The 25,471-nt window shown below is 35.8% G+C and overlaps 1 protein-coding gene across 3 annotated transcripts in view; it reads right to left on the bottom strand.

Moving 5' to 3' along the window:
• PSMD14 (proteasome 26S subunit, non-ATPase 14) overlaps positions 1-25,471 on the bottom strand; it is a 90,634-nt gene that overhangs the window by 9,809 nt on the left and 55,354 nt on the right. For all 3 annotated transcript variants that reach the window (XM_028141106.2, XM_008138640.3, XM_054722943.1), the window contains 3 exons: positions 15,461-15,568; positions 10,015-10,089; positions 3,522-3,647 (listed from right to left, as the gene is read on the bottom strand). In XM_028141106.2, coding sequence (XP_027996907.1) covers positions 3,522-3,647; positions 10,015-10,089; positions 15,461-15,568 — 309 coding nt within the window. The remainder of the gene's footprint in view (positions 1-3,521; positions 3,648-10,014; positions 10,090-15,460; positions 15,569-25,471) is intronic.

Raw genomic sequence — 25,471 nt, 5'->3', positions numbered from 1 at the left:
GTTGCTTCACTTATTCATGCATTCATTGGTTGATTCTTGTATGTGCCCTGACTGGAGATTGAACCCACAACCTTGGGATGATGTGCTAAGCAACTGAGCTACGCAGCCAGTGAATTCTAACAGAACTCTAATTTAGTCTTTAGATTTCTATGTTTGTTTGCAAACATACCCTTATCATACTTAAATAATGATAATCTGACCTGATTTTCCCAATACTTATATCACTTTGTTTTTCTAATCTTATTGCACTAGCACAAACATTTTCATATTTAACATAGCTAATGTAGTAAATCAAATATAATTATATAATTACATATTTTATATGTAGATACATAAAAGGTATATCCTAAGTTTATTTAAGGTTCTAAGTAGGCAATATTTCTACCTGAAAAGCAAACTGTCAGAACTCAGAATTTACAGGACTACATGTTTGAAAACATGGTAAATTTTTATGTGCCTATGCTATTCTTAAAATGCTCTTTTATCATTCATTTATAAATATCCAATAAAATAGCAATATCTTAAAAATTGATGCACCTGGCATGAATTAAGAAATTTGGACTAAGAGTGGTGGGTGTTGAAGTTCAATAATTAGAGAAATCAATGACTAATCAAGCAGAATCTGAATATGGAATTCAGACTTAAAACTGAGAAGTTGGAACAAAGGAATTTAATTATTTTCTAACCTCCTTTTACTTTAGGAGCTAACTGGCACCTAACAATAATTACCTTAATTTAAAACACCAACCAATTAAAAAGAATACTAAAAAAAAAACTGGTGGCACGGGCCTTTCTTTTTATATTTTAAGTGTTACTAAAAACTCCACCACATTCTCTTTCAATCACAGAGGGAATTACATTTCCAAATTTGGACTCCTTCATATCACAGCTTACACATTGTTTTCATTTTAAAACTAAAACCTTACAAGTTTTTGAGTACTACAGAGATTTTTAAAAACTGTAAAATAGCAAAAAACTTCTGTGGATGGGCAGCAGTAACCATAAATAGGTTATTTCCTGGCAGTGGTACCAACATGAATTTACTTAAACTTGTAACGTTACAGAGAAATGAAAACCATTCCTACAGTCTGCTGAATAATAACTTTCAATAACTTTTTCATTTATAACAGGTTAACTGTTTCAAATATGATAAATGATTCTTTCTCTTTACTCTTCACAGCATAAAAATATATACTAGAAAGATAAAAATATTTTCCTTGTAATCTAGAACCATAGGGGATTTCCAGCTTGAACACTATATATAAATCAGGGCATGCTCTTCAAAGCCAAACCTAAGTCTGTGAAATTTAATTTGTATGGGCCCAGCAACTTTTTTTTCAAAGATCAAATCTCTCAAAAGACATTGCTACACTTGGGCAAATTTTATATACTGTCTCCTGGTTAATATTTATTTTGATAAAATGTTAATATTTATTTTGATAAGATGTTTAATTTAAAAAAGAGAAATACTACTTTTTGATGTGATAACCAATATCAATTTTAACTGTCTCCAAATCATAAGCTCTAGCCCCTACCATTAATTTGTAGTCCTACATTTCTGCTTATTTAAAATGCAACTCTTTATCTCTTTTCGCAATCCTTCCACTTCTACCCAAATTGGGACTGTTAATAGTACCATCATACTTCTAGTCATCTAGGCAGGAAACCTTGAATTCAACTTCGATTCCTCCTCCTCCTTTCGTTTCATCTACCCAATGGGTGCCATGTTTTATTTGTCGACTGATGCCTTCATTCCCACTGCCACTACGATAATTCAGATACTCACTCCCTTTTGTCTGGGTAACAACAAGCTCTTCCTAAATAGAATCACCATTTACAGCACTCCTTTTCCTAATCCATTTTCAAATTGTGCTTCTCAAGTCTGGTTCTTATGTTTCTAAAGTCAGGTTCTGGATATATCATGTCCATGATAAAAAATAACTTTATTCTGCCCAGCTGAAGTGGCTCAGTGGTTGGGCATTGACCTATGAACCAGGAGGTCATGGTTTGATTCCTGGTCTGGGCACATGCCCAGGTCTGCGGGCTGGATCCCCAGTGGGGGGCATGCAGGAGGCAGCCAATCGATGATTCTCTCTCATCATTGATGTTTCTATCTCTCTCCCCCTCACCCTTCCTCTCTGAAATCAATAAAAATATATATACTAGTATATAAAAAAACTGTATCCTGATACCCTGCTACTTGACTTCAATAACTTTAAAAACACTTTAGTCCGCATTATCACCCTCATGCATTACGTACTCTAGTCAAACAGGTTCTAAAACATGTCCTTGCCTTTTCTGTCTCTCCTAATCTTTGCCTGTGATGTTCATTTTGCCTAGGGTAACATTTCTCTGTATGTCTAAATCTTATTTATGCTTTAACATCTAGTTCAAATGTGGTTATCATCTAAGACAGCCTCCTGGGTCATCCATAGCTAAAAGCAAGAGCCTCTGAACTTTTGCAGTGCTTTACATGGACTTCTCTATGGCAGTGCTCTCTAACTTCCAGCTTGAGAGTCTACAATCTCCTAGAAATCCTGTTCAAATGTGGATTGTGACTCAGTAGCTGAGAGTCTGCATTTCTAAGAAGAGCCCAGGTGATACTGATGCAGCTGATCTGTGGACAATGTGAATATTAAGGTGTTACGGAACACACCAATTTTGACCTGGTATTCTGGTTATCAGCTTTTCTTGCTGCCCCTGTTTTCCTATTAGTGAAGGAAGTTGTTTTCCATTCCAACTTATATAGGAGATAGGCAATAAATATTTAGAAACACATCATTATATAATGTGTGTGTGTGTGTGTGTATACTATATATTTTCAAATTCTAGATTTTCAACCCATTAATGGGTTGTAAGCTATATGTATTTGTGTGTAATACTTCTGTGTATAATTGAAACAGAATAAAATTTAGTCAAATGAAAAAGAAAATAGAATGTATCACATAATAAGGGTAAATACTGTTTCATAAAACTTTTTTGCAATTATAGAAATGCAATTTATACACACACATTTGCATTACACTAGATCAAAATGTAAAACCTGTTCTTTATGTGGCTTTGGTAAAAAAGCTGAAAATACATGTTATAGATTGAATCACATCCCCCAAGACATTCATAAAATTAATTTTATATGGCAAGTATTAAAATACAATATCTCATTGTTCCCCTTTCCTTCCAGCAAAAAAGTCCTCTGAAAATGAAGAGACTTCAAATGTAAAATTATTTTAACAAGTCTACAGAAGCACTATAGCCCATGGGCCAAATCTAGCCGGCTGCCTGGTTTGGTATGTAAAGTTTTACTAGAACACAGCCTCACTCCTTCCTCTATGAACTCCTACGCTGTAAAAGCAGAGTAGAGCAGTTGTGACAAATCGGATGACTGCAAAGCTTAAAATATTTACTATCTGATCTACAAATGAGGCCACTCTATTTTAACTAATTATATTTATACAATGCTTGACATGTAATCATACATATTCCAAAGACTATAAGAAATAAATGTTGGCAGTAACTTTTACCTTATTGTAATTCTTGGCTAATTCCAACATCTCTTTTACCACTGATTCATTGTGTTTACAGTGTTCACTGTAGTCCTGAAGTGTCAAACCTTCCATCCAACTCTTCTTATGCAAATTTAGCAACATCTAAAAAATATAAAGAAAAAGTAATAATTTTCTTATATGGAGAATATGTTCTTCATTTGTCTTGAGAACAATTTCACAAAAATGTTTGGAATTAATGAATTTAATTTTATTAACTTAAATAAACTCTAATAAGAATTCTCCTAAATTTATATAACTCAAGGAGTACTCCAGCCCCATTGACTTTGTATTTGCTGTTTTTCTGCCTCAAAGACTATTTTCCTTATCTTTGCATGGCTTACCTGCCTCACTTTCTTAGCAATAGGTGCCTTCACTAACCATGCAATAAGAAAAGCCCACCCACACTATCTTAAATATCTTTCTTGCTTTAACCTGCTTTATTACTTTTATAACACCATCAACATCTGAAATTTTTTTCTTTCCTTTTTTTTCTATATTTATTTTAGTTGAATTTATGGGGGTTACATTGGTCAATTATATAGATTCCAAGAACAATTTTATAATACACTGGTGGCCCAGTGCACAAATTCATGCACATTGAAAGGAAATTAATTAGAATATTTTAATATTGCTATTCTCCCTTTCTCTATAAATAGAAGAGTCAACCGAATTCATGATTGACAATGACAGATCGAAACACACGCATGCGATTGGCGCCAGTGAGAGCTTTATATGTATCGTGCATGAGCAAGTCAATTTAGCCTTTAATCTATACTAATAAAAGGGTAATATGCAAATTGGTCAGGACGTCCTCACAGTAATGACCGAACAGCAGGCTGCATGGGGCAACTAGGCCGGCAGGGGGGTTAGTGAGACGACCATATGACTGAACAGCAGACTGCGTGGGGCGACTAGGCCAGCGGGGGGGGGGGACGGACACGTAAGGAGTGACCAGGCAGGCAGGGGGGGCAGTTAGGAGCGATCAGGCAGGCAGGAAGGTGAGCATTTACGAGCCAGCAGTCCCGGATTGTGAGAGGGATGTCCAACTATCAGTATAGGTCCCGGATTGGAGAGGGTGCAGGCTGGGCTGAGGGGACCCCCCTCTCCCACACGAATTTTGTGCACTGCGCCTCTAATGGCTATAGAATAAACTTGCTTAATTATACCTGCTTTCTGATTTAGCTAAACTTTTTCCAGCCCAGTGAAGCACCCCAAATTCTCTTTCAGGTAATTGTCAGCAACACAGTAGTAAATATCAACACAAAGCAGATTATTATTGTAGATCATGCAGGGAAAAGAAAGGGTAAAATATTTAACTACAGCAGTGTTTGACTATATTCTGCACAGTGAGAAAACCTGAAGTCATTTTCAAGGCCCACCATTTCTTACTTCTTTGCAGTTGGGTCAAGTTTCTAAGCTTTCTAAATCTCCGTTTTCTGGCTAATGAAAAGAAAATAAGATTCCACTGAGTCTCCTATCTACCTACTCCAAAACTTCTGGGAGGATCAAATGAGATGAGGCACAGGAAAATGCTTCAGAGACATTTGGTTAAAGTGGGAAATGTTTGCACCTGGCTATAAAGCAAGTCATATTCCTGAACTGAAGAAAATGCAAGCAGGCTAGTAGTCACTAGGGAGAGGAAGCTGGACATTGTTACGTGACGTCATTACCCAGCGCCCACAGCCACCATTTCTGGGCTGGGCTGGGCTGTGGGCCGCATTTAGCACCATGGGGTCTTGGCAGCTTCAGCTGCGATTTGGTGGGAGGTAGCTCTGGGGTGCTGGCAGGGCCTGTGTCCCACTTGGGGGAAGCCAAGTGTTGCTTTGTCCCAAGTCCAAGGTGCTGTTTCTCTGTAAATGGCCAGTGCACGTCACAACAGCTCCTGCATTGAGCATCTGCCCCCTGGTGGTCAATGTGCTTCATAGTGACTGGTCAGAAACTTAGCATATTAGATTTTTATATATATACTAGAGGCCCAGTACACAAAATTCATGAATGTGTGTGTGTGGGGGTTCCTCAGCCCGGCCTGCACCCTCTCCAATCTGGGACATCCCTCTTGCAATCTGGGACAATTGGCTACTAACTCCTCTGCCTGCTGGCCTGATCACCCTAACCTTGCCCCTCTGGCTGCCTGATTGCCCCTAACCTTTCTGCCTGCCTGCCTGATCTCTCCCAACTGCCCTCCTCTGCCGGCCTGATCTCGCCCCCAACTGCCCTCCCCTGCCAGCCTGGTCTCGCCCCCAACTGCCCTCCCCTGCCAGCCTGATCTCGCCCCCAAATGCCCTCCCCTGACGGCCTGATCTCGTCCCCAACTGCCCTCCCCTGACAGCCTGATCACCCTTAACTGCCTCTGCCTTGGCCCCCACCATGGCTTTGTCTGGAAGGAAGTCGGACATCTGGAAGATGGCCGGTCAACCCAGTCTAAATAGCATATTACTCTTTTTTTATTAGTATAAATAGATTATATAGGATAGGATTGCTTAAATGGAGGGGAAAAGCCTTTTTCAGCAGGAGGAGATGCTCTTGGCAGACAAAAAGACATAATCCCTATATCTGGACTGATAGCCAGCCATATGCACTATATTGCCAAACCGGTCATTAAAAAATTGAATCACTTACTTACACCTTACACCAAACAGCTGTAAAAACAATTGCCCTTAAAACCCCTCCTCAGCCCCCACCTTAGGTTCTGCCTTCACAGTTCACCCAGAGTAGGTTCTGATTGGTCGGTTTCTATGCCAGTCAGCGTCAAAAGCCCCGCCTCTTAGGTAGCCATTGGCTCCTCGCAATTCACCCAGATTTGGTTCTGATTGGTTAGTTTCTATGCCAGTCAGCATATCCGGGCCTATCTCCGGACCTGATCATAGAGGCGGAGCTGATCAGCAGCCGCCCCAGGCTGCTGGCGAGCGGACTGAACTGCTGACCTCTAGGAGAGAGAGAGAGGGCGGGGGAGAAGCTTGGTTGCCACCGCTGATCAGCCCTGCCTCTCTCTCTCTCCAAGAGGTCAGCAGTTCAGCACGCTCGCCTGCTGTGCACGCAGCCCGGCGTTCGGTCGAGTCTGAGGTCGTTTTGGATGTTATGACCCTGGCTCTCTCTATATATAGATATCGATTATATGTAAACTGTATTGTGTTCACCATATAATTTTTTTCTTGTTAATGCACTTCCTTCTCACTTAAGAAAAATCAATAGGGAAAGGACTTTGCCCTGTTTATTTCCAGATCACCAGGGTCTAGATTCTAGAATAGTATCTAATCATAACAGACACTGAATGAAAGAAACTATGTCACACACTAGATCTTTAACAGCATAGCTCAGCTTTCAAATGCCAAGAAGGTGAAATGCCCATTTACTGAATGACTTTGTGTCAAACTTTCTGAGTTTCAGTTTATATAATCTATTAATTGAGAGCTTGTTTTAGATAATCTCTAAATTTCTTTAAAATTCTAACATTCCATTTATAATTTAAAAAATAAACAAATTAAACTTTTAATTCTGACAATTAAAAGTTCTTAATTGTCAGAATGGAAAGTCATGACACTGGGAAGGAAATGACAAATTCATTCACTTTGCAATCACATTAGCAAATTGGGATCAGACCCTATGAGTGATCATGAAATTAAACACCGTAGTTCATTGTTTTCCAAACTGGACTCCTAGTTCTGAGTACATATTCTTGGAAGTTCATAAGTTTTCAAGTTTACAGTCTTAAGATAGTTTTTTCTTAAAGTCTTACTCTAAAGTTGTTCTTCAGTTGCAGACTACCATTGAATAAAAGTTTTTAAAATGATTAATACCATTATCCAATGTGAAAACAAAAATGGTGACTACAGAATGATTGTTGTTGAACCAGTATATTTAAGTGAGATCCCTGAGCCACAGATTTGAAGACACAGAAAAACTACTCTATCCATTTAGAGGTTTGCAATTACCCATGCATGGCACACAGTTCTTTTTATGCTGGAGAAGAAACCGCATGTCAAAATCATTTGAGACTTTTAAAGAAATGAAATCTCCAAATTCCTCCATGTACCTCCTAGGGTCCAAGGGAGCAAAGAAGAGTAGTTTGGGGGTGGGGATGAGGGTGGGGGTGTGTCTGGAAAATTCCTGCACAAGGAGCTCCAATTTCTTTTATTTCTTCCTCTTTGGCACTGATAATTTTCTAGAAAATATATCCCTGGAAATTTCAATGCAGCTGCAACTACATGTGCTATAAAGCTACCTGTAACTAGGTGTTGAGAACTGGATTTTCCTACCACTTCAAAAGCAAAGGAGCAGGATATCCCTGCCATGGGGATTCCATTGTGGCCCCTCAGGTAAGGTTTGGGGTTAAGTATACAGGCTGGTAGGATAAGAGTAAAGGCAAAGCTTTTGGTAACGAGAAAGCACCTGATCTGAGCTACTAGAAGCGTAACTGTAACATTCATTAATTTATATATTTGTACGCATGGTTTTTAAGCCAAGGATGGTGGCTAAGTGTATGTGGTAGGGAAAATAAATAAGTAAATAATTTTTAAATGTAATTAGTTGAATATTTCTAAAAGTTGGATGTAAGATATCAGACTGATAAACTACTTATATATCTGAATGTATTTTCCAGTTTGTGTCTAAGTAGTGCTTTTCACAGCCGGTAGCTATTCTATGTAAAATTAAAAATAACAGATGAACCTCTGATGCAGCCTGACTCCAAGGCTTGTCATACTGGGGTGTATGTTTGGAGCAGTGAATATGTGATCTGTTCAACTGTTTTCTCATGGAATTAATCCTTTGTGTGTGCAATATTTATAAAGTTTAATATAAGCTCTGATTTTGGTCTGTTAAATCTTAGAGAGATATATATATGAAGGAAAATGCTAAATGTAACCAATCTTAGAACCCTTTAACTTTTAAAATTGCCAATGTTTTGTATTTCTCTATTTTCTAAAGAATGATAAACTTTTTAAATGTAAAAAAAAAAGTGATGAAAATGTACTTCAAGCTATCAACTAAATCCACCACAGCAGCCCTGGCTGGTGTGGCTCAGCTGGTTAGAGTCGTGCTGTACACCAAAAGGTTGCCAGTACTACTCCATCAGGGCACATACCTAGGTTGTGCGTTTGATCCCCAATCAGGTAATGTACTGGAGGCAATTGAGTGATGTTTCCCTCATACATCAATGTCTCCCCCCTCACCCCCCCCCGTCCCTTCTTTCTTCTCTCTTTCTAAATTAAAAAATATATAAAATTAAATTAAAATCTAGCTCTAAGTATCTGAAAACCTCAAAATGCATTTCCCTTTTGACTCACCTTTAATTTACCTTAGGTATACATGGTACTTTTTAAAAAGCAGTACACGATTACAATCTAATGTATTCCTTTCCAATGTGGAAAACTGTTCAGTATCCTACCTAATAATAGACAAATATGCAAATTGACCGTACCTTTGCTATGCCCACGATTGGCCAGGAGGCGCGCGCGTGCGGCGGGGGGGTGGGATTCAGGGTGGCTGATTGGGCCGGTGGGACGCTGAGCTCGTGTTGCCAGCAGCGGCGCAAGCTCAGCGTCTGTGCCATGGCTGTGCTGCGGCACAGAAGGGGCCTCTGGGGCAGCGAGCTCACATCCCGCCGCGGACCATCAAAAGCGGGGGAGCTGGGTACCTGTCCCCTCAGGCACCAGGCCTTTCAGAAGCCTCCCCCGCGCCAGAGGCTTCTGAAAGGCCTGGTGCACCAACAGACAGGCACCCAGCTCCCCTGCAATCGAAAGCAAAAGCATGTAGGGGACCCTACACGTGCATTATTTAATCATGCACTGGGCCTCTAGTCCTACCTAATAATAGACAAATATGCAAATTCACTGCACCTTCGCTACGCCCAAGCCACGCCCACCAACCAATCAGGACGAGTATGCAAATTACCCCAACAAAGATGGCGGCTAATTTGCATATCAAGTCAGCGTAGAAAGAAGCCAAGAGCTGCAGAAGGGAGCAAAGCTGCGGAAAAGCAAGCAAACCGGGGGGAGGAGAAGGGAGGAGCGGAGGCGGGGCTGGGGGAAAAGGGAGTAAAGCAGGCAGGCTGGGGGAGAAGGGAGGAGCAGGGGCGGGGCCGGGGAAGAACCCTATTGCAGGATTTTTCCTGCAATGGGAACGCTAGTTTAGTTATAAAAGGTCATTTTATTGGAGAAGACAAATTAACCAGAAAAATCACAGAACTAGGGGTTTTTATAATTTATCATAAAACCAAACTGAAACGTTTATTTCCCACTTTCTCTTCCACTTTGGCACCCAACAGTAAGGTAAAATATCTTCCAATATAATCTAGTAAAACATTCCTTTCTTTTACTAGTATGCTGCAATTCATCAGGAATAAAAAAAAATATTTGGAACATTTCCATGAAATAGGTCAACAATTCAAATTCAAATATACCAGGTCAGAGTTTAAATGGTATGAAAAAGACATTTTCTTCTCCTCTATAACATAAAAATTTAAACTTACCTTCTGTTCTAGTTCATTTTTCCGATAGTTAATAGTAATAGAGTAATAATGTCTGTTTAGTCCATGAATTAATGCCTATATAGACAAATGATTTGAAAAAGGACAAATTAATATTTTTCACTTATTAAAATAAAATAAATAGAACTGTCTGAAACTGTTAACATATCCTATAGACAATACCTTCATTATCTTCTAAAAAAGGCATTTTATCCTAATGAAGAGTAAATTATTTTTTTCTCTGAGCTACAAGTTTAGAATGAGGTTTATAGGTGTGGGTCACACATTCTTCAAAGCATGATCTAGAGCAGCACAAATTCAACAGTTTCAGTAGCCTTGCTCAATTAGAGATAGGATTTGACCTGATCATAATCCAAATTAGACATTAATTATTCATAACTTATTAAGCCTAATTTTATGATAGCTTTGGGGATGTTTGTTATTTCAAAATTAAAGCCTAAAAAGTAATAATAAGACACTTATTTCTTCACACACAATATTAATGTGGTATCTCCCTTCTTCTTAAGTCAGTTCTAACAGATTCAAATAATTGTGTCCCCACATGTCTCCCAATGAACAAAGTAGTTTGTCTTACTGGGTCTATTTAGCTCATGCTCAATCTCACTAACCAGATATCCCTCCCACCCCCTAACTACACTTGATCTCCAAGACAAACAGGCAAATCATAATAAAAATTGAATTAATGGCATGGCTTTATTAAGAAACAATAACCCTGCATGTGCTGGAATCCATTCACAACTGCTCAAATATATAAATCCAGCCAAAAAAAGTTCAAAGAAGGGTCAGAATGGCATTCTGAGGGACCATTATCAGCCTACTACATGCCTCGGACATATTTTCAACAAGTATAAAAATAAAGAGGGTTTTGGGGTTAACTCTCAGGAAACGAAAGATAAAGCAAACCAAAACAATTGCCATGCTCTCTAATTATTAGATTTTTAGAGTGTAGGTGTTACAGTACCAAGGTAGAAGGGGTGGAAAGGAACTATGTAATAAGCACCTAGCATCCGCTTTATACATTAGGTCTTCTAATCGTCACAACAATCTAGTAAGTAGGATGGTTCCATTTGTATTTTACCAGATAGGAAAATAAGACAATAATCTTAATTTGTCCTGGTTTACAGCTAGTAAAAGGTAAAGCTGGAATTTGAATCCAAGTTTTTCTGATTCTAAAATCCTTGTTTTTTCTGACATACAATGCTATAATGTGTCTTAGGAAATTCTTGGATTAAGTCTTTGAATTTTAAGTTATCAGGATAAAAACAAAGCATAGCTTAGTTTGCTAGCAAAAACCACTCCATAAATACTAAAATATTTTAATACATATTGTAATAAGCCACTTATACACTTAACATTTGCTATAATAAAATGGTTGATATACAAAATTAAAGTACTAAGAGCACCTATTAAATCCTTATCCATTTTAATAATCATCATTTAAATTTCAGTGTATAGAAATGCTGTACTGTAGAGATAAAAAAGTAGAACTAATGAGGGCCTTTCTTAAGTACTCATCTTTATGCAAATTAGGAAAAGTATCTGCTGGGTGGAAGAATTAGAAAAAGGTGCCCAGTCCTCCAAGCAGACACAGCCTGGCTGGAGAGTGGAGCTTAGACTAGATTTCTGATGCCAACTGCCCCCTCATCCAAGTTCCTTTGTGCAATATCCTAACTACATAATTCGACATATTGGCCATGCAGTTAATAACAGCCATGGTCAATAGTTCTAGAAATCATCCAATGTGCCCACAGACAGGTCTATATTCTGGAGACTAACTGTACTGCTGAAATATATAGTTTGGTATTTGAAGGGACTACCTACTTGATTTTCAATTACATTATTTAGATAAAAGTATTAAAACTAACAGAGGCAGTGTGAAAGATTAGCAGGTATAATGACAAAGCAAACATAAGTTTAAATCAAATGATATCTTCAAGCCGTCTTCTAATTTTTTCTCATCTGCTGTGTACCCCCAGTGAATTTAGCACAAATCATAAGCAAATTAGCCATGTGCAGTCCTCCTTCCACACAAGACCAAAAAGCACAGCTTATTGTTCAGCTCAGTAGATAGTAAGTTCTCTCAAATTAACCAATCTAGGTGAATTGAATTACAAGTTGTGGTTGCATATGCCAAATATATGATTAGTTTTATCAAGAAAGAGACTAACCTTTTGAAAGGGTCAAATTATGAATTAAAGACAATATACTAGCAAATGCCATAGTATGTTAGGCAGAGAAAGGACAAAGTTATGTAGCCAGAAAGTTTCTTTCTTTTTTTTTTTTTTAAATGTATTTTATTGATTTTTTACAGAGAGGAAGAGAGAGGGATAGAGAGTTAGAAACATCAATGATAGAGAAACATCGATCAGCTGCCTCTTGCACACCCCCTACTGGGGATGTGCCCGCAACCAAGGCACATGCCCTTGACCGGTATCGAACCTGGGACCCTTCAGTCCGCAGGCCGACGCTCTATCCACTGAGCCAAACCGGTTTCGGCCAGAAAGTTTCTTAAAACATCAACACTTAAGTTACAATTAACAAAGATATGGCAGAGTTAGGAAAATTTAGGCAGTTCTTCATTAAAACAGGGTTATGTTCAGAAGCTTATTCATTACTTGGCTATGTGAAATCTCCAACAGTTTCTCACAGAAGAGCGCTCTAAAGCACAGTTCTATCCTATAATATATACTGTGGCTAAATAAGTGTCTGGTGTTTGACCAATTTTTACTGCACTACTTGTAGGACAATATATTTTGATTCATTTACAGAGCTTAGCTAACTTGGCTCTTGGATATCCTGACCCTTTTTTTCTTTGCTCAAAGCCTGCCACCCTTTCAAGAAGAAAGTTCTGCCTAGGTTGGAACTCAGTACCAATCTAAGATGCTACCTATTCTAGAGGAAGAACTGGACAAAGGGGAGTTTGGAGACCCTTCCTGCTGATTAACTTTCAGGTTATTTCTATGCTTCTCTAGTTAATCTTTAGAGTAGAGCTTATAATTTTGTTGGTATGACAAATTTAAAACAAGTACACAAATAATCATCACAGTGAAATAAACTTCAAAATCAATCATCTAAATTATTTGTATTTCCATATTCACAAAATAATGCAGTCTTATATATTAACAAAAAAGTCTATAGTGTAGGCATTATACTTTCCCTTCTCTACCAGGATTATTAATGGCTTTCTTTATTTAAAACACTAAAGTTCATATAAACTTTGTCTATTACTTTGTCTTGTGGTATATACTTCAACATTGTTAGTGCTTTAAAAATAACATTTTCTAAAAGCAGTATGTTTCACTGTAGAAAGTTAAAGAAATATTTGGAGAAGAAAAAATAAGAAGAAAAAAAAATCATTCCATCCAAAGGTAAGTAATACTAACATTTTGGTATAAATATACAGGTATAGTTTGTAATATATATTTGCAACTTGTATATCTTACTTTATAATCTTTTTCTTACTTACTGTATTAGAAACTTTCCCAAATTATTAAATACCACTGTCCAAAAGAATCAGAATTTTTCAGCATTACTATAAAAATAATAGTAAAAAAATCAGCATTAGAAAAGCATAGTGACCACCAGCATGAGTGATGGTTGCTGTCAGGTTTCCTTCCCCCCTACTTGACAGTTGGTTTAGAAGCAAGATCCATCTCAACACGAACTAGTTTTCCTTCAAAATAACAAGCATGTCCTTTATGAAGAGTTTCTGATGCCTGAGTTAAAAATTCTGTTAAACATTCTTCTGGGTTGCTTTCTTTGTAGCTTGTCTTAGAAAACTAATTGTTTTAAGGTGTAGCTTTGTTCTGCCACTTTTTAGCTTGATTCCATTTGAGTGTTTTAGTACTGAAACTGTCTTAATACTGTAAAACACCCAGATATATGTCATTCTGATGGGCGCTATATAAACTGTGAAATAAATATACTTACAGATTTTAATTGGAAGGCAAAACAAACTAAAATAAGAAAAACTAATGATGCTTTATAAAGTCCTTCGCAAGTTAGACTATAAATTAGGACCAAAAAATACAAAGTGGACAGGGTAGAACAGAAAGAAGCAGATTTTTTTATATTGATTATACTCAATTTTTCAGGTTAAAAAGCGGTGTTTAAATTTAAAAGATGCAATCTGCAACAGGTGGCTGCTGACTTGCAATTAGTGAAAACTTCTGGCAGAAACATACCATGAAGTAATCACAATGATCTTGGATTGTAAGATGCTACTTAACCTTTTGCAAAAAAATAATGAAGTAGTATGATGCTATGGGGGTTTATAAGGAAGGTCATTATCACAGGCTAAACAGGTCCAATAATATACTCTCTTGGAACATGCAAGCATGGGCTTGTCTGTACCCAATCAAAAACACTGGTAGCTTATTTCATACTCATTATACTTCGCAGTTTTCCCTGTCTTATAAAAAAATTTTCCCCCCAAAGTGACACACCTCAAATCCTTTGAAACAAAACATTTCACTCTGATTAAGATTTCAGATTACTTTTGACTGCTGCAGAAGTAAACTTCTAAAAGTACAGTTATCAAGTATCAAAGTATTACAAAGGCTTAATCATGAATAACTAAAAGTACAGTTATCAAAGTATAACAAAGGCTTACCATGGATAACTACTAAAGCCACAACTCCCAAAAGACAATGGTATCACAGCGTAAGGTTTCAGAGGTGGAACAGCAATAGCTACTATAAAGACTCTGTCCTACGTGTTCTATTTAACCAAACATGGTATTTCTGTCCTTTTAATTAATCTTCAGAGAAGCAATTAACTATATAGACACAGGTTGTGGTGCATTTAAAAACACATTTAAAATAATTTTTGCAGATTATAAAGATTTGTGTAAAAACAATGAGGCATGTGAATGATACAAAGAAAATAATCACTCAGGAGGATATTAAGTGTTCAAAACTGTAACGGCTGACATCATTTCAAACAAGAAATAAATGCTAATCAAAGGTAATATATAAATATGTTTTGTAGGACTTGTTTTAAAGGTGAGGATTAAACAGAAAAAGTAGAAAAAAATTTTTTAAGTACTATTTGGGAATTGTTTCTGGACACCTCAAAATTTACATCAATTATGAATGACACCTAATGCACTCCAACTGGAACTCCTATTGATACTTTCCTACCAATGTTAACCATGCAAAGCCATAATGTTATTTCAAGATAAAGGTTATACTATGCTCCCCAAAAGGGTGTCCTCAAACTATTAGGAAAGTTTAAAGACTATACTAAAAACTGTCTCACATATAAGCAAATCTAATTTTTCAACAATATTTCCATAATCTTTTAAAGCACAAAAAAAGCAATCATATACAAGTTAAAATGCTAAGTGTTAGATCTCAGAATGGCCATTTTTAACAGCTTTTAAAATGTAAAACATAGTTTTTAACACATTATCAAGTAGGGGAATTACCTGGATAGATGGCTTGTTTAAATGACCCAGATTTGAGGTTGTTTGTCTTGGTTCATGTCCTAGGACCATCATATTAGCATTGATCAATCTGAAGGCATCAATAACAACCTGTAAAAACAAGGTGTCAGGTCAATTCTCTTTTAAAAAGCAAGTAATGATGCCAAGCAACAGTGGACAAGGCATGATCAACTTGCATCTGTTTCTGGCCTATTTCCAGGAAATCATTTAATTATAATATTAATAAAAAAGAGCCTCCTGCTGACTGTGCCATCAGCACACCACCCTCAATCTTGTAATGTAAGGTGACACCAATTATTGCAATTTTCATAAGGCAGTAAAGAAAAATATTAACTTTGCATCTTTATTATTGAAGTGCTTCATTACTAAACTTACACTAAACAGCCTTCACTGGTGTGCATATGTTTGTCACCTAACGTTTACCTAATCAAAATGAATGACAAAGAGAAACTAAAACTGAAAGTGAGCACAAGCTAAGGGACCACATCTAAAGCCCAGCCCTGTCACATCAATTATACCACCACAGTACTTGAAATGACAACAAAATTACAACCAGCAAGGCACTTGCTCCATGTATTCTCTTCTAGTCAGATACCTTTTACTTCTTGTGACTATAAAAGACTATATCTTGTGTGATGGCCTTAAGTGTCCAAGCCACTATCAAGAATAGGCAGCACAACACAAGAAAACCAAGGTCAATCTGTGCTTTAAGCCAGGAACATGGTATAGAATGGCATGGCACGCAGTTCAGAGCAAAGAAATAACAATAGGAACCCTCTTTGTGCTAAGTGTATTCAATATTTCTGTATAAAGACTTCAAATTCTTACATGATACAATGTCATCTGTTAGCTCATATATTAAGAGATTTAACAAGAATCACATACTGTCTTATAGCTTTTCTCTGTTCATTACCATGGATTTGAAAGAATTCATTAAAGCTTTTAAATGTTGTAAAGTTTTAAGTAAAGCACTGGGACTTTGCCTCTTTCAGGGAATTGAAATCAATTACCGAGAGAATAAACTCAATACGTTTATTTATCACATAAAAACAATCTTAAAGCAGGATAATATAGTACTTCTAAACTTGTCTTACATAGTGTTAAACAACTGGGATTTATCAACATTTTAAAAGCTATTGCTATTCAGTGGGTTCTCATTTGTACATGTTGTCTGCTAAAGAACAAGATTTAAAGAAAGAGAGAAAACAAAAATTTCCCTTTCTAAAAGGCTGCCACAAAAGGTCAACAGTATCAGAGTACAAACTTAAACCAAGCATTAGGAAAAGTGAATCAATCTAAGACTTCTATCCACTCTAAGGCAAAAAACAAAACAAACAAACAAACAAAAAAACCCCACAAAATCAACTTTGAATTTTGCTTTTATTTCTAACAGTTTGAAATTCCCCAAAGGTTCCTCTTGCCTCAAAATAAAACCAAGTATCCCCAAAACGTATGATTTAATAGTTTGTAAAACTATTTTTTTATACAAAAACTACAATCCAGACTTAACTTTCACATTTATATATATAAATATATATGTCCCTCATCTGTATACTTAAAAATTTTTCTAATCATGTTTTTCCATACAGCAATTATAAAAACAGGTACTAATATCGGACATTATAATACTTTAAAAGGTTGTCTAACATTTTCTACTAAAAAGCACATGAGATAAAATTAAAATGTAGTCAAAAGAAAAGTGACCATTTTGACAGCTGTGCAACTTAAATACAGAATTAAGAATTGCCACTCTTATTATTAGTGGTAAATACATAAGAGCAAAGCATCATTTTGATCCAATTGTTTTTAGAATACTTGGTTTCCATTTTAAGATTTCAGTAAAATGATTTGTAGGAAAAAACACTCTACAAAACCATGGAAGTTCCATATTTATAAAATGACTACACTTTTTTATATTGAACTCTTTCAAACAAAAACAGAATATAGTTACTTGACATGCAAAAATATCTGTAATATTTCTCTGGAATATTATAAGAAGTTGTGAAATTTCATAAAAAAGGAAATTAAAATACCAGTTAAGTAGATATCATGATCAGTTAAAAACAAATGTGAATAAAATTTTAAAATTCTATTACAAATTAAGAGAAAAATTCAACAATTTAATATACTGTTCAGCTAATAAATGATGGCCTATGTGAAACACCATGCTTAGGTGGACAATTCCTGAGTAGCAATATGATAGCCAATAGAAAATAAATACTTTACATTAAGATTAAAGGAATTTGCTGCCATCACTATAGCAACTGCCTAAGGAAACTAACATGTTCAACAACCTGCAGACCAAAATTAGACTTAGTATGCAATAAAAACATAAATATGGCAATAAAGTCTACATTTTAATATCTGTACAATTTTATAATTGCTTTTTGCACTGTGAGAATATGTGGGTTTCTTCTTTAGAGCAACCTATCAAAATAGACTCATTAATGTCCAGTGCACTAATGAGCAATGGGTAAAGAAGGTGTTAATTATGCCACTGTAAGATTCAAGAAAAAGCCCCAGTGAGCACTTGGAGGTGTGTACAAGCTGAAGGCGTTTCTCCATGTTTATGTATTTACAGCATGATGCAATAGAATGACAGCAAAGTGGTCACTCCATGGGTAAGAATGAAAAGCTTGGATACAATATACTGAACAAAGAACCCCCAATGATTAATTAAGGCATGAGAGGGGAAAACAGGGCAAATAATCCATCTTTTGGAGCTATTTGAATTTTCTAAAGAGTTTGTTTTAAAGTATATATACATTAAACCAGTTCAGTTTATGTCTTATAAATCCAAATAGGAATTTAGCAAAAAAAAAAAATAAAAAAAGAAAAACACGAAAACGACCTACTTAATATGTAATAAAACCTTGTAAGCTAAAGTATGAAGAATATTTTCAGGAATATGATGCTACACTTTTATAATTCCCTTCCATGCTGTAGTCCTACACACCATACTGAATCTCTATTCACCAGCCTGATCATTTAATTTTTTCTGGTACAAGTGCCTTGAGACTTTTCAGAGGTCACTGCAACAGTAGACAGCTTATAACAAAACCATTAGCAGTTTGGCTAGCTTAGGGAAACCTCTTACTTTCCTTTTTTGTTTATTATCACTGCATGAATCTGCAGCATATGATAGTTTATAATTTCTCAGGCTTGTTAAATTCATGTTAAAGGTCTGTTTTCTTGTTGAATAAATTTTGTTCATATAATGCTGCCTATTTCATACACTCAGTCTTTAATAGCACCTTTGGTCTATGCGCAACTCACAGATCAAAACAGAGGACTAAAATAGGGGTTGATGATGCTATTTACATGTGTGATTCCTGCTGTCTTCTTGTTAGTAGCTTTAATATAATAGAAGACCTTGTCTGTTTTGTAATTAACACATCTTTACTGGAGAGATATTTGGAAGTGATTGCTGTGAATATACTGGTTAGTAAAATAAACACAATCACACACCACTTTCTGTTATCAGACAAATTTGTGAATTGTACACATTATATTCCAGATCAACAAACTGTGATATAACAGCCAAGTAGAAGACACATATTTATATAACCCTTTATTTTTCTGAAAATATGTATTCATTCTGACCTTGCAAATATAATTAGCTTGTGGGATGTGCAGATTTCAGTATCATGGTTGCTTTACTAATTGCAACTCTTGGAAATAGACACTAAATATTTGGAAGCTGCCAATACAAAATAAAAACTACATCTTTTTTGTACATCTGTCTTAGCTTATAAAAGCAAAATAGTTTTAAAAACAATACTGTGTTCCATATTTATTCCAAGCATACCCAAGGGTCAACAACCTATCATTTCAATTTAATAATTAACATAGTTTAGGACTCAAAACTAATTATTTTTTAATTCCGCTTAATTCATATTTTTGGCTTTTTTTATGAGTATAGTACAGTTTATCCAATATGCTATTATTTTTAAATCTGTGTTTTCATATCAACTGCTAGGTCACTGAAAGACGAAATTAAATTTCTAAAACACCAATCTATAATTCCCAATTTTTACATTCAAAGGAATTTATATTTTTAAGTAACTCTCTTAAAATTAGTTAATACAAAGGAAAAGGTGTTTGAAAGAAAAATGCATACCATTTCTGGCAGTAGTTATATAACCCCCTTCTCTTTTTTAACAGTAGCTGCTGCCTTTAGCATTTACTATTGTACTTACATTGAAGTCAATGACTATGGAAGTGTTTATATAGAAAATGAACTAGAATAATTTTTTAAAGCTTGAAAAAAAGTTTTAAACTTCAAAATCAATGTCAAACATTAGAAAAAGGGTAAAGAGTTACAATTCAGTTACAGTTAAGTTACATATTTAAATTTATATAAGCCTACCACCATATAAAGTAAGTCTCTGAATGACTATGAAAACACTAGGTGTGGGAAGAAAAGCAACACCCCATATGAAATATCCTTTACCACCTAGAAATGACCTATTATCAACTGCTTAGGCTGTTTCCAGATTCTTTAAAAATTAAGGGTGCATGTGACCTGGGAAGTACTGCTGGGGTTTGTGACCATTTCGTTACTTCTGCTGCCATGCACTGCCAGACATGTATAAGAAAAAAACAACTATGTCTCTTGTAAGCCCACAGCATAAAAAATTCAAAGAAATCTTACTTTTAATGTCATTTCCAATGAAAAGCACTAAGAACTAAAACTGACTCATGCCAAATGCATATCACTGAATTGCTGTGATTTCTTAGTCTCAAGTTTGCAACATGAAAATTATTTATAAAATGTCAATTTTAACTTTGGAAAAGAAATTCCTATGTGTATGTACATTTTCTTTCTTCATCCTTGGAGAATTGCTTACTGTAGCTAGAGATCGGTAGTACAACTTCAATATATTTGGAGGAAAGCAGGATGGGGTGTAACGAGCATAATGTACTTTTTCTGACAAGTGAAGACATGCATCAAAATTTAAACAGAAAAAACACAAGTTTTGAACATATATGCCTTAATGAAAAAAAAACTGATCTTTAGAAACTAGCATGGCAAAAGGTAATTAGCCATTTCTAGAGTCATGAAACTTTGTTAAAAAACATATAATTAAGTCTTAAAGTTTGGCATGATTTTTTAGTGTACACATGAAGTCAGTCTGGTATAGGTGTTTAAATGCTTGAGATACTTTGGTGTCAGAATCCTGCCCAAGTTAGAATTCTGGCTCTATCACTTACTAGGTAAGTGAACTAGTGTACGTTATTTAAGCTCTCAATGTCTCCGTTTGTGCATGAATGACACCTCACAGAGTTGGTGATAAGATTAAATCAAATAATACATATGTACCTGTCCCATAGTTACTAGTGTTACTAACTGTGGCAGTCATGGAGTTGCCCACCTCAGATTTCCTTTCAAGAGAACCTGCTGTGGAGAACATAACTGACTCAGAGCCTCCAGATGCTGCACCTTTAGGTCCTCTGGGGGTTCACCCCGGGTCATGCTTCCCTTGGGCTGCTCCCAGCCAATGACTGAGCAACAGGGGTACTAGGCTCTAGCCATTCCCGCCAAATAAGGGATTCCTCTAAAGGGAAACTTTGCCTCAAGGACTCCCTGTAGTCTGGCTGAAACTTTCTTAGAAATATGCTGCAATCTGATGCTCTTCCTACCCAGTCCAACTTTCCCTTTGTCTTCTTCAGGATTAAACCTGTACTGCTGTCTGAAGGTGTTTCCTCTAGTGATCTCTTGCACATCTAATCCCATTTTGGCATCTGCTTCTTGGAGCACCCAAACTGACACAGTAAACAAAGCAAAGGACAGTGTTAAAGTTAGAAAAAAGCTATTCTCCAAACCAACTAGAACTATGAATTTGGCATCCACAAACACTTGGAATATGAAAACATCAAAAGGAAATCAGGGAGAGACACTTAAGGTCATATATTTCCTTACGAAAATTCCTATTTAAAATAAAAATAGCATAGTTATACTGAAATTATCTCTTTTTAAAAATAACAGTATGCCTAGAATCTCAATGTTCCTGCAAGATAGATATTTCTAGACTTATACATGACAAATGCACAGTGAACTTAAAAACTGAACTCCGCAGGAGACTATTAATAAGCTACAAGAGACCTGATCATCTCTGGTCATTGGTCTGATACCAACAGAGTACCAATTCTATCTGATGGCTACTCTGTCAGCCTACACAAAATGAGTGGAATCCACATGTCTCTCTAGTGGACAAACTAAAGCAAGACAGTTGCACATTATCGACAGTTGCACATAAAGTAAAGGAATAAGAGGCTCTAGAACTAAAGGCTGGGCTTGATTACGTTAGCAAGGTGGTATGGAGGGTGAATGAGGGGAATAAAGGACTTACATACATTTGTTGTGCTTTAACATCACATTCAAAGACAAATGCAAATATAACCTTTAAACTGCCATCTCTCAAAAGGCAAGGTCATTTTCGTAGAAAAAATATGTAAATGTCAATTACTTTTCTATGTATCACTTTTCATATTTTTATTGGGCTTATTAATTGATTGTACAGAAATTATCTTGTCTAATGTTCTCAATAACTAAGAGGTAGGTATTAATATTCTCAATTTATGGATGAGGAAAACAAAAATCAGAGGACTTGATAATACCACTATGATTAGTTACTGACACAGCATGCCAAAGCCAGTACTCTTCATCACCAAGCTATTTGATGTAACAGTTATCCTAACACAAAAGCAAAAAACAAAACAAAACAAAAAAAACTACTATTAGATTCAGTTACTTGACAGCAAGGTTTGAGTCTTAATCACCATTGAATATCCATTTCCTAGAGACTCTCTGGCACACATAATATGGTACAGAATAAATATCTACTGAAATGTGAAACACTCCAAGAAAGTATTTTTGGATATTGTTTTATATTATTTTATACTATTCAGGTTTATTTTCCCTTCCAAAAAAAGAAACATTCATTATCTATAAAAAATCTAATCACAAGCTTCACAAAAAATATGCCAGTTTTGAATCATAAAAACTGTTTTATGGCATGCTGAACTGAAAAACCCAAACATCACTCAAGCACAGACCTGTGTTTAATTTGAAATAAAAACTGCAGAGAATAAAGGTATTTTAAATGTAAAAAAGTGGCAGTAGGCATCTATTAATTAACTTACTAACAGCTAAGAATAATCACTGAAGAATCAACTATGACTAAGAAGAAAATTCACCACTACAATCAATTCTACCCTCTTCAGGAAATTACAATGATAACAACATAAAAACTGCCAAAACTAAGTCCTAGGTCCAGAAATATCCTCATCCTATACAATAAAAGGCTAATATGCAAATTGTCCCCTCGACCAGGAGTTAGACCAGGGGGCGGGGCCAGCCAGCCAACAGCCCGTGGCCCGCAGCCCCACCCCCCAGCCAGCCTCACCTGATCTGGCAGGCTGACTGGACCCCACCTGCGCACGAATTCGTGCACCCGGCCTCTCGTACTTAGTAAGAGCTAATGTCAAATCGTTTGAATATCTTAAACAAATAATACATATAGGTTATGAAAAGGCATCTTAAACAAAGTCATGTTTCCATTTGCTGGTATAACACAGGCTGGTACAGGGAATAGATGTTACTCTTGTCTCCAGTGTATAACTGGCATACAGTAGTAGTCAGTAAGTGTCTGTTGAATTAATGACCAGGGATTAGACTGGAGAATGAAAAGCATTATAGAAGCAAAAGAGTGAGTAGATAATATTCTTATAGATAATGGGACACTAAGAACTGTTAGATTTATATAAGATTTATGCTTCTTAGAATTGTAAACAAAAAATTGCTTTAACATTCCAACGGACAATTTCTGACTATTTTAGCTAAATGTTTTAAGCCATTAAATTTGTTTGTCAGGTGTAGTATAGGTACATTAGTACCAATAGTATTTTCTTAGCTATTGTCACAGACTAAATCTAATACTATTAAAAAACTTCAATTTGATAACAAAAGTGCAAAACAGAAAGCAAACAAAAGATACAATAGTAAATATAAGCTTGTCCCAAGAGTTGGGTGGATATGCTCAGAGCTATATTAAAAGTGGAAATAAGATTTTTTATGTGTCCTATTTTCTATTTTTCTCTTTCAATCTGGAAAATGAGATAAAGAAAAGGTGTGTATGTACAATTTGAGATTAGGATTATCCAGCTCTCACTGACGCTTAAACGATAATAATCAAAAGAGAGTAAAAGAAAGTCTTATGAATAACAACTATTCTAAATATCTTGCACTACCTTTAGAAGACAAATGACATGGCAAACTTGAACTCTAGATCTGATTACATACAAATTCATCAAGGCTAAGGTTTGTGAACAAGTTGCCTCAATGAGCTTGTCAATTCACACGTTTAATAAATGACTCTGTAACTCCTCTAATGTATAAAAATTACTTATTAAAACTCATAAAACTGCAGTTTTTTATATGCTGAAAGCCAAACTGATAACAGTGACCACTGACACATCCATTCCTTGATTTTATTTTATAAAAATTTATTTAAAAAACTACTTTTGCCGGACAATATATAAATTCCAAGACATAAAAATGTTTTTACCCCAAAAGAGGCTCCAAAACACAAAATGGTTTTACATTTAATACATTTAATTACTTCAAAGGCCAGAATTTTAATGTAATGTATTCATTTTCCTCTTCATCAGCATGCCCCAGAGAAATATGCTGGAAAACAGTAATTGCTTAATAAAAAGTAGCTGAGTTAGAAAAGCATTCCTAAATTCATCAGGACATATAAAATACAGGGAAAGTTTTCATTTCTTTTATAGAATGAAAAGTTTTCATTACCTTCATCTTCCTAAAGTGAGCAAGTTGGTAATAATTTATACTTGTTCTTAACAAAACTTTCAGAGATATTCTTGTTGTTAATTCTTTTAGGTAACAATTACTTTAATCTTCAGAATAATAAAGTACCATTTATTGCACACCTGCTATTATGTATGGCATGTGTACACTAATCATACCTATATCATTTCATAATATTCACAATATTATGATAGTTCCTAAAATCCCTATTTTATATATGAAAAAATCTGAAGCTCAAGAAAATAGGTAACTTGCTCAAAGTCATGCTGCAAAGAAGATATAAAAATGGAATTCTAATGTAGGTCTGATCCCAGAGCCTGTGCTCTTCATTACTCTATGTACTCCCCCTGCCTCTACGACATTTTAAAAAAAATAATAACAAGCTAAAAAAAAAACTATTAGTTGAGTAGTTTAAAATCTCCACTATCTTAAAACTTTCCAATACAAATGTCTTGGTAAATATTTGCCCCCTTGTCCTGAAAAAGGCGTAACTTCTAAATATCTGCAAATAAAAGGTAAGGTCTTATAACATTCATCCCCTAATTCTTTTCTCCTATATTTGTATTTACTTTTCAGAGCCCCATTTTTTTTTTTTGTAAAACGTTAATTTTAAAAAGTACAACAAAAACTATTTCATATTCTAATGCATCTGTGAAAGCAGAATTAACAAAGGTAAGTACCACCTGGAATGGTATTGTTCCTACATTCTTCCCCACAGGTACAAGCTCTTCTTTTCTGAGTACTGTCCTGTCCATCCCTCAAAGCTCAGTCCAAATTTCATCTACTTTGTGCATCCTATACCCATTTCTTCCTTCTTTTAATTTAATCTGTATTTACTATGCTTGCTATACAAATACTTTTTAAAAAATATATATTTTATTGATTCTTTACAGAGAGAAAGAGAGAGGGATAGAGAGTTAGAAACATCGATGAGAGAGAAACATCGATCAGCTGCCTCCTGCACACCCCCTACTTACTGGGGATGTGCCCACAACCAAGGTATATGCCCCGACCAGAATCGAACCCGGGACCCTTGAGTCCGCAGGCCGACGCTCTATCCACTGAGCCAAACCGGTTTCGGCTACAAATACTTTTTTATATATTGGTACATACAAGGTTACAAATAAGTATTTGTTGAATTTTATCTGTCCCTAGTAACC

The sequence above is a fragment of the Eptesicus fuscus genome, chromosome 11 (assembly GCF_027574615.1).
Source record: "Eptesicus fuscus isolate TK198812 chromosome 11, DD_ASM_mEF_20220401, whole genome shotgun sequence".
Classification (NCBI taxonomy): Eukaryota; Metazoa; Chordata; class Mammalia; order Chiroptera; family Vespertilionidae; genus Eptesicus; species Eptesicus fuscus.
The sequence above is the reverse complement of the archived record's forward strand: the minus strand, read 5'-3'. Positions and strand labels throughout refer to the sequence as shown.